The following is a 9,451-nucleotide window of genomic DNA, read 5'->3' as shown; positions in this document are numbered from 1 at the left end:
CATACCGTTAAATATTATCTAGAGCATTTAAAACTTTAGAAATCCAATTTTATATTTTTCAACAATCAAAAGTTCACAAAATTGACATTTTTTAACGACTGGTATGAAATACTTGCTAGTTTAACGGTGTAAAAGAATTGGAATAGGTTGAATTTTTTATAAAAAATTCTATTCACTATCTAGATAAAGATCAATAACTCTGATCTTAAATTGAACAATCTGATCATTCATTTTTAGGATATCGTTTGATTTTGACCGTTCATTTTATACCCGTTTGATGAAGTTTATTATGATTTTAAAAAATTACGAAAATTATTTTTTAAAAGTACCAAATACTTTAGATCATATTTAACGAAATGGATCGTCGATTCGAAAGCCCCATCATCGAAAATAACTTATGAATACGAAAGGCCCAATACTCATAATAAGAGTATAATAGCCCTACTCCAAAGTATAAATTTTTAATTTTGGCAACTAGATATGTGAATTTCATTAGATAGTTTAATTATATCCTCGTGAACTCACTTGAGCTGAAACTTCAACACATTAGTTACAACAACCTAAAACTAAGATAACTCATGCACAAAATTACCCAAGATTATACCTTCCCCTATGTTTCAGATCCCCACCACCACGCTGAACAACTAAACCGGATTGATCCCATAACATGTTGAAACTACAAATTAAAAATATCATTCTCTAACGGCTTAAGTTTTTGTAGACAAACAGTTGTTACAGGTCATTTAACATAATCCGCGTCAGCTTGCCTACATTCACCCCTTCTTTCGAACCATAGACGCCCGGCGTTGGACCTCCCTTTCCGCCGTCTGAACAAAAAACTCTGCTCCCAGCATGTCGTTTATCTCGATATTCGACGCCAAACTTGCTTCGGCCGTGTCGACGATGGCCTCAACGGTCAAAGTGAAGCCCAAGGCGGAGAGCAAGCGAACGGCATTGGCGATCCGGCATATGTGCTTCCGTGTCTCTAGCGGAGTAAAAGACCAGCTTTCCTCTTCGGCGGTCGATGTTTTCTTCTGATCTTCCACTAACATGCCAACATTCTCTCCGGCTTCTACGTGCTCGCCAACCCAAATGAATCCATTGCACCCAATAATCAAGTCGACACCGTATTGTTCGAGGTGGTGAAAGTGTTGCTTCCGCCGCTTCACTAAGTAGGCCGGAACAGTGAGCAATTGACCTCTTTCAAGCTGCGATAAAATTCCAAACAGAATCATTAGATGATAGTACACAACATACAGAAGAATTGGTGATATATCAACATCTAAATCAAAAGGGAAATTTTTTGCTGGATTTTTAACAATCATAATAACAAAGAGTGGCTAGATTCTGCTAAGATTGCATCACTATATATTACAACTATAACAATTAACTACAATCCTCAACTCTCCAATTGTAGAAATTGACACCTCATATGAAGCACATTTTTGGTTCAGGTAGAAGTTCAAGTAGAACGGTAATTTATACAAAGGCTATATCGGTTGGCACTTAATCAGTTCAGTAGGATTCATAAAAAGCTACTTAAATAATAAACATTACAGCTTTTATTAGCACCTTCACTTCTACTTTAGCTTATAAAGATAAACCAATTAAAGGATCCAAATCTGACTCGAATCTGATGATGGGGTTGAGAATTAAACCAAGTTCAACTGCCTTGATTGTTTACAGTTTAAGATTTCCTTCGGGTTTAAATGCAATACAATCATTTGGCAAACTAATTTGATTCAAGATGATGCAAAAATCAAAGATCCTCCTGGGATTGCCACAACTCAGGAAAAACAGCATATGTCAGCAGGACAACCTACCTTTCCATATTTCTGACTCCTTGCTTGCAGATGCAAGCTTCCGTCATGCTGAAAACCACGAACTTCAGCCTAAAAAGCAGGTAAATTTAATAACCCTTAACCAGAAAACATAATATTAACCGCTTTAGCGATTAGTAAACAGTTTGTCAACTAAAAAAAATGCGCTCTAATCTACTTGTAGCAATGCAATCTCAATCTCGAGCCAGGTAGAAGTTTGAAACAGTTCTTACGCTAAATATTTCATATATCAGGTTGGTAAGTAAGAACACCAACCATGCATTCAAGTATATACTTGATCCTGTCATAGAAGACGTATGTAAGAGTTGGGCCGAGGTGTACAATATTCCAGAGTAATGCTAGATAAATTGACAAGAGGAGAGCCAATCCACTTTCCCCTATTGCACACACTAAACTACTACAGCTTATTAAGCATTGGGTTAAAACATATATTCCAGTGATTAGGCATATTATATTTTTATTACTATAGCAGAATCAATGGTCTCAATCATAATTTTGTAGCAATCCTCCAGAAAAGTGGGTATAGACATATAAATATGCATATATATCATATGTACTCAGAAGCAATGATGGGCTTTCCTTCTGCTTCTACACATCCCAGGCAGGTTTTGAGATCCACGAATATCTCCCATTCGGGGAAATCTTGATGGACATCAGTCATGCATGCATTGTTAAGCGGGTGTGCGAATCACAAAGCTAATCCAACACATGCAAGCTGGAACTTTCTTTAGTCATGTTTAGATGTAGCCTTATGCTAAGGCAACTTATTTCAAGTCACAAAGGTACCAGCCACAAGATCAAGAACTCCCTCGCAACTGGCTCATAAACAATTAGACGAAGGAATCATTAAGCATGCAACCTAGGCGAAAAACACCAAAACCCAAGTAACAATGGGTGAAATAATGCTTAGGTGTTGAAAAAATAACAATTCTTTCTAAAGTTGGTAGTGAAAATGAACGCGGCAAAGATAAGCTGGACTGTATGCGGAGAATATGCAAAACCCTGAATCAAAGTTATAAACTGCAGGAAAAACAGAAAAGATTTAATAAGTGCTTTTTATACTGGATATGCAAGTTCTTTCAAAAATTTTAATTTCGCCTGCCACTTAAATCCAATATTCAGCATATCATTTACCCATATTTCCACCAAATATACTCTTTTTTTTAAAGGAAAGGTCAATTTGAAACCATAGAACACCTTAGAGTGTAAAGCATAATTAGAGAATAACTAACAACAACATGAGATTACAAAAACTTACTACATGAATAATTAATAGTACAGCAATGATACAATAACCTGACAAGAAACTAAGCTTTTATAGAAAAAGAATAGCATGGTGATTAACTAAGTACTTACACAAATTACATCATTTTCTTCAAAGATACTGCGCATGTTGAGTTCATCCACAGCAGTTCTCCGTCTCTATCAAATTAAAAATTTACAGTACAAAATGAAGTATATCAGCTCAAAGAGATCATGGAGCATTACCAAAAACAAGAACAGTCAACGTGACAGTCATTTAAAACAAAGATAAATGCACAATTATTCATCGTTCAACGGCTGCCATATAGCAAGAAAATGAACAAACCAGACAGAACATAATTTAACAAGTTTGGTCATTTCAATGCATCTTCTTAGGAACCTAAAATCTGCCTAAATATGGCTGAGATTGCTTCAATATTTTTTTTTATTTTTTTTATCATCATGAACACCTTTTCCGTAGACCCAACATGAACTAGCACTCTCTCCAATAAAGATGTACACAGGACCTTTATGTTGTTACCTTTATATTGTTACGAATGTAAACCTCTTCAAGGAAGGGGAACATCTCCAAAATCTGAATAATAGCAGTGATGTACACATTTTCTATATAGAAGATCTATATCTAATTCTTATTCCCTGAGTTATGCTATGCAAAAGTCTCCTTTTTACGTGTCAACAACAACCTTGTTGAAAATTGTTGTATGCTACCACCATTAAGACCAAACAAAAAAGGAACCACAGTTATTTATAAATAGACTACGAGTTCCATAAAATATCTCCACGATGTGAAATTTACTGTGTGAACTAAAGAAAACATAAGGGTTCATATTTTCCTGGAACACAATACCAAAATTCCTAGGAACATAATATTAATATCGAAGTAAACTTTAGAGTCTCCAGATATCAACTACTATTTCTAGCACAAAAGTAGAGAGTACAGATTGTGCAGCAGTTGTGAATTATTACGAAGCTCATTTATGTAGTTCGGTTGCAACCTTCCATTCATTTGATCGGTAAAGCGAACCACTTCGAGTCAAATTTTAATTATAAGCTATGCCATTCTATCTACCACGTAACAATAGAAATTTCAAATTTTCTTAAAACTTATTCCTACGCGACTATGCAGTTGGTTTCTCTTCCCTCCTTACGAACATATTGATAAAAATTTACTTCAATTTTCATCACTAGTAAGGTTAAATTGCGAGGAAGATACCGGGAAAAAAGAGATATAACTTTACCTGAATACCATCAGGCAAATTCATAGACGAAAGCATTAAAACCGCAACTTGACTGAAATTTATCTCCAACCTCCAGCGTTTTGGAGCAATCTTTACAAACAGAAAAGAATATAACAGAATAGTCAAACTACAGGAAAGAAGTGCATATACGGCGACAATACAGATTAGAATATGAAGTGCGAGTAAATGTCTAAATAACTAATCATCTTCTTTTCCGTCCTATCATTATATACACCATATTTATGTCGACCAGCATAGGACCCCTATACCAAAATTTTACCTCGATAACGCGGCCAACAATGATATCGCCAACCTCCGGTTTATACCTGTGCATCATCGATAATATGCGAACTATTGTTTAAACTTTCCCATCATCACGCATACAAGCAAATGATCAAAGCCCAATAACATGAAACCAACTTTGAAAAAGCAAATTGTTAATGAGGGGTGTTTGGTTCTGCCGAAAAGAGGTTAGAAAACAGTTTTCCGACCGAAAAAGAAAAAAAAAAAATTCGTGGAAACACTTATTAGGGGGTTTTTGGTTTACACGACAATATTCGAGAAAATAGCTTTTTAGCTAGAATAGTATTTTCCGTCCATTTGACTTATAGAAAAATTAGTTTTAGTAGTGTTTTCGTTTTTCCGAATTTTTTATCAAAAAAAGGGGTGAAAAAAGGTGTTTTTTCATAAAAGCTTTTTCTTTTAACTACAGATCATTTTGATTTGATTACTCAATCTTTTAATTTATTTGATTTGAGTCAGTCAACGACATTTTAACTTGAAATTTTGAATCAGCCGTTCATCTTACACAGGTTTATTAGTTAGTATACTTCGTGCAACTCTCGCAACTATAGATTCATTAAAGTAAGTAATTAGCTTAAATTTTGAAAAATTAGGTAGCTGATTCGAAACTGTCCATAGCTCAGGTAAGTGTTGTAGATTTTACCAAATTATTTTTTTCCCCTTACCCTTTGTTCTCTCTCTCTCTCTCTCTCTCTCTCTGTAAAACCCCTCAAAGTGTTACCAAAAAAACAAAAAGAAAAAAAGAAAGGAAACATACCTAGCTCGTAGAGCACGAACATAAACGAGTTTGTTCACTCGCTCGACCACGCCGCACAACGTCGCCACCACTTCACCATCGCAATCCAACGTCCCATGCCCCCTATCCATCAAAAAAATAAAAAGAAATTAAAAAGAAACATTACAAAAAAGAATGAAAAGGAGAGAATCGTGATTCTCACTTGAGGATGTTGTCGTCGTGGTTTACTTGGATGGGATCGGCGACGGCGACGGAAGAGAGGGGGGAGGAGGAGGAGGAAGACGGGAGGGAGTGGAGCTGCCGGAGGGCAGACTGCAGCCGCACGCGCTGCGTTTGGTTCAGCGACGGCTGCAAGTCTCTCATCTTTCTTCACTCGCCCTTCAAATCCTCGACGGCAGACGGGGAAGACGGCAAAGAATGCGCTGCCGGGAGCGTGCGAACGGTGACGACGGAAGATCGCTGCCGGCGGGGGGTTCTTCGGGCGTAGAGAGAGAGAGAGAGAGAGAGGCGGCTCTGTGGGTGTGTGTGTGAAAAAACTAAAAAAAAACTAAAAAAACAAAAGAAAAAAAAAAAAGAAGGGAAAGAGGAATTAGGGTTAGGGAAAGAAAATGGTAAAAGTTGATGCAATATTATTCGGTAGATTTTAATCCAACTGTTAAATTCTAAATATAAGTGGACCTCTTTATAAATAAGTTGAGCTTTATTTTTCAAATTAGACTAAAAAATTAAAAAATAACAATCTGTATTATTTGTTTAAATCCAAAATCCCATGCTTAGCACTGAAATTTTTTCAAAATATATATAGCTACTCTTATCTTTAAAAAAATTTAAATACTGGTAAAATTTTTAAATTTTAAAATAACTTATATATATTTTTTCAAATTTTAAGTGAGCTTGCATACGTCTCTAAACTTCTAATATCTTAAAAAATATCCTTCTAGTTAAGTTTGCATCAATCTTTGTTAAATTTTCTTTATTTTTTCCGTTCTCTCTCTACTGTTTCTTTTCTTTTTTTTTCTTTATCTAGAAAATCACTTTTTTTTAATTGCTTTACTTTTTTTAAAGCCTTAGTACAAAAGATTTTTTTCTTAATACTGAATAATTTGAAATGGAATAAAAAGAAAGATATAATATGGTAGGAGAAAATATTTTTGTTTGAAAATTTTTTTTTGGGTTAATAATATTGAAAGCTAGAAAATTTTAATAAAAATTCATAAAAATTTAATCGAAAGAATATGTTTATAAGTTATTAGAAGTGTATAGAAATATATAAGTTGGCTTAAATTCTGATAGAATATATTAAGTTATTTTTAAATTTTAAAAAGGTGCACCAATATTTAACTCTAAATTTAAAAAAAGAATTTTTTTATTATGGCCATTCCATGGACATGGTCCACTAAACTTTTTCCTCTTTAACACTCTTTTCAACAAAAAGGATATTCCCACCCCCTCTTTGGCTTGTACCTCCCCCACTATATCACCTTTTCCTCTATAAAGGATAAAGCTACAAAGAGTAAAGAGCACAATTATTTATGTTTATGGAACTAAATCCATTACTTTAATTTAAGAACAATAAACACATCACTTTCCATAATCGCATGGGGCATAATAGAATATATGTAAAGTGTAATCTTCAACTAGAGAGAAACCCAAATAAAATAAATTTTCCAAGTCAAATCACAAAAGATGATTTGAATAAAATTTACCCAACATACTTATAATATTACAATAGTGCTACATGATTGCATGGTACAATATATGGCATTTATTTTAATCATCTCTTTTGTTCCCCTCACCGAATCAGCTACTATCCTTTCAAAAGAACGGAGATCTACGTTCTCCTAAGTCATTTAGATGATAGAAATTTTGAATCGATTATCGAAATCATTAAAGTTGATCTAAAATATTTAAAAGTGTCAAGAAATTTAATTTTATAAATTTTAAAAATATTTACGTAATGATCATAAGATCACAAAATCGATAATTTTTTATGACCTATATGAATCGTTTGTTTGTTTAACAGCGTAGAACAATACAAATAGTTTGAATTTTTGATAATTTTTTTTTATACTATTCAGATAATATCTGATAATTTCGATCATGAATTAAAAAAAGTCCAATATCAACTTTCACAAGATTATTCATATTTTGGTCTTTTATTTTTCGACTTTTAAATGAACTTAATAATTAATTTTAAAATCTATAAAATTTAATTTTTAAATATTATAAATACTTTAGATCAACCTTAAAAGTTCGATCATTGATTCAGAATCTCTATAATCTAAAACGACTTAAGAGTATGATTGATTCAGAATTTCTATAATCTAAAACGACTTAAGAGTACGGAAGATTCCGTACTTGTAGTAGCTGGACTCCTCTCCACCTTTTTTTTTTTAAAAAAAAATGACCATTAAATGGGATTAATTTATACCCACTAATAAATGGTATTAATTCATTAAATTCAACTAATTTGTTAAAAATTTGTAACGAAATTCAACAAATGAAAACCCCTTTAATTAACTATAAACAATCATAGAATAATAATAATAATAATAATAATAGTCCATGAACTTCATTTCTTTTAATTAACAATCTCTTAACTTCTAATCTTGCAATTAAGTACCAAATTTAACACAATTTTCAACTCAAACCAACTAAAATAATCCAAATACAAAGAGTAAAATATCTATTAAAAAGAACAAAAAGAAAAACGTAGAGTGACCTGTTTCAAAATGACCTGTAGTCGAGAAGGTCTCTCCATATATACTTCTACAGATAAAAAATTATCTATTCTAATATATTTTTATAAGTCCCGAGTTCGAATAGGAGATGGATAGTAGTCTCTCTGTGGTAGGATCTCATTCCTAAAGAGACAAAAAAAAAAGGATGGTATGATATCTAGTCCTGGAACCCGGTTTTTTCCCAAATGGCGTTGCGAACCCGGCTCAGGTCGCGGCCCTTGAGGGTGCGGCCGACCCCTTCGTGGACCGAGAACGACGCGGCCCGGTTCCGGTCCAGGAGCTCGTGCGGTGGGATCACGGCCCCGGCGCCCTCGCCCCACTCCTCGTCGTCCTCGCCCACCTCCCACCTCCGCGTTTCGCCCCCGCAGTGCTCCTCCTCCCGGAGTATCTTCGACCAGTCCGGTATGCTCACCGGCACCGACGCCGCCGCCGTGACCCGATCCTCCGCCGCCGCCGCAGCGGCGGCGGCGNGGGCCGACCCGGCCGGCTTGCGTGGCTCGACCGCGGGGCTCCCCCACACGACGTCCGACTCGTCGAACTCGTCCGAGCCGGGCGCGAAAACCGAACCGGCCGAGTCCGGCCCGGGCGTGAAGAGCCGGTGCGCGTGCTTCGCCGCCGCGCGACTGCTCCTCCCCGCCATACGTGCCTTTTTGCAAAAAGCCCCCCCAACCCCTCGCTGCGAGGACCGAAATGAAATTTGCTTGGAGTATAGGGGGTTCGCGGCTTTGTTTCTCCTCGCTGCGGGAGTGGGGCGTGCTTTATAGGGAGGAGAAGAGGGTTGGGGGGAGGGGGTAATTGGGGACAATGCGGATAAGGCTCTTTCTCGTTATTCCGATTATGCCCTTCGTCGCATCACGTATTTACGAGAACGCCACCGTGTCCATGCACCGCTTTGCATGGCTCCTGATTGGACGGTACGTGGGCCGCGTTCCGGTGCTCCCCCGGAGAGCGTCGTTACCCGTCATCAAGTCGACACTTGGACTTTAATAGTCGGGCTTAAACTATTCCGCAGGGATACTTTACCGCACTCGTCGCGAAGCTGATCAAGGCCGTCGGAACGATGAGAGATCGGACGGTCGGGGAAGGTGATGACGTGGCGCGGGTAACGACAAATGAGAGGGGTTATGTTGGGGGCGAGGATATTTCCGTAAATTAGCTCCGGAGCTATTTATCGTTACGAGGAAAAATTTCCCCGCGCCGTATTTTGTCGCGACGTGGACCAAGAGAGACGAGAGAAATTATTGCGTGAACCCGGTATACCCGTACTAATCATGAACCGCAAACTTCATTGTCATCGATGCTTTAAAATTAGGGAAAACTTCAAAAACC

The 9,451-nt window shown here is 36.7% G+C and overlaps 2 protein-coding genes across 2 annotated transcripts; both read right to left on the bottom strand.

Annotated features, from left to right (window-relative positions):
• On the bottom strand, positions 493–5,744 carry LOC109707961 (exosome complex component RRP4 homolog). The gene is made up of 7 exons (XM_020229506.1): positions 5,584–5,744; positions 5,403–5,504; positions 4,623–4,668; positions 4,343–4,432; positions 3,198–3,263; positions 1,824–1,892; positions 493–1,208 (listed from the first exon to the last, which is right to left on the bottom strand). Exons 1-7 carry the CDS (start codon positions 5,742–5,744, stop codon positions 774–776), a joined length of 969 nt encoding a protein of 322 aa, XP_020085095.1. The 3' UTR covers positions 493–773.
• LOC109708181 lies at positions 8,194–8,592 on the bottom strand (the record flags this gene model as incomplete). The annotated part of the gene is given in 1 exon segment (XM_020229811.1): positions 8,194–8,592. A coding segment is annotated over 1 exon segment (313 nt), but the record flags the coding sequence as incomplete, so codon positions are not given.

Source organism: Ananas comosus, linkage group 3 (assembly GCF_001540865.1).
Source record: "Ananas comosus cultivar F153 linkage group 3, ASM154086v1, whole genome shotgun sequence".
In the NCBI taxonomy this organism is placed as follows: Eukaryota; Viridiplantae; Streptophyta; class Magnoliopsida; order Poales; family Bromeliaceae; genus Ananas; species Ananas comosus.
The sequence above is the reverse complement of the archived record's forward strand: the minus strand, read 5'-3'. Positions and strand labels throughout refer to the sequence as shown.

Excerpts from the sequence above, each read along its gene's own strand:
- LOC109707961 (XM_020229506.1), bottom strand. The coding sequence starts at position 5,744 with ATGAGAGACTTGCAGCCGTCGCTGAACCAAACGCAGCGCGTGCGGCTG. Across the intron at positions 4,433-4,622 it reads TTGTTGGCCGCGTTATCGAG|ATTGCTCCAAAACGCTGGAG; the intron begins GTAAAATTTTGG and ends CTGTTTGTAAAG. Across the intron at positions 1,209-1,823 it reads GGAGTCAGAAATATGGAAAG|CTTGAAAGAGGTCAATTGCT; the intron begins GTAGGTTGTCCT and ends ATTTTATCGCAG.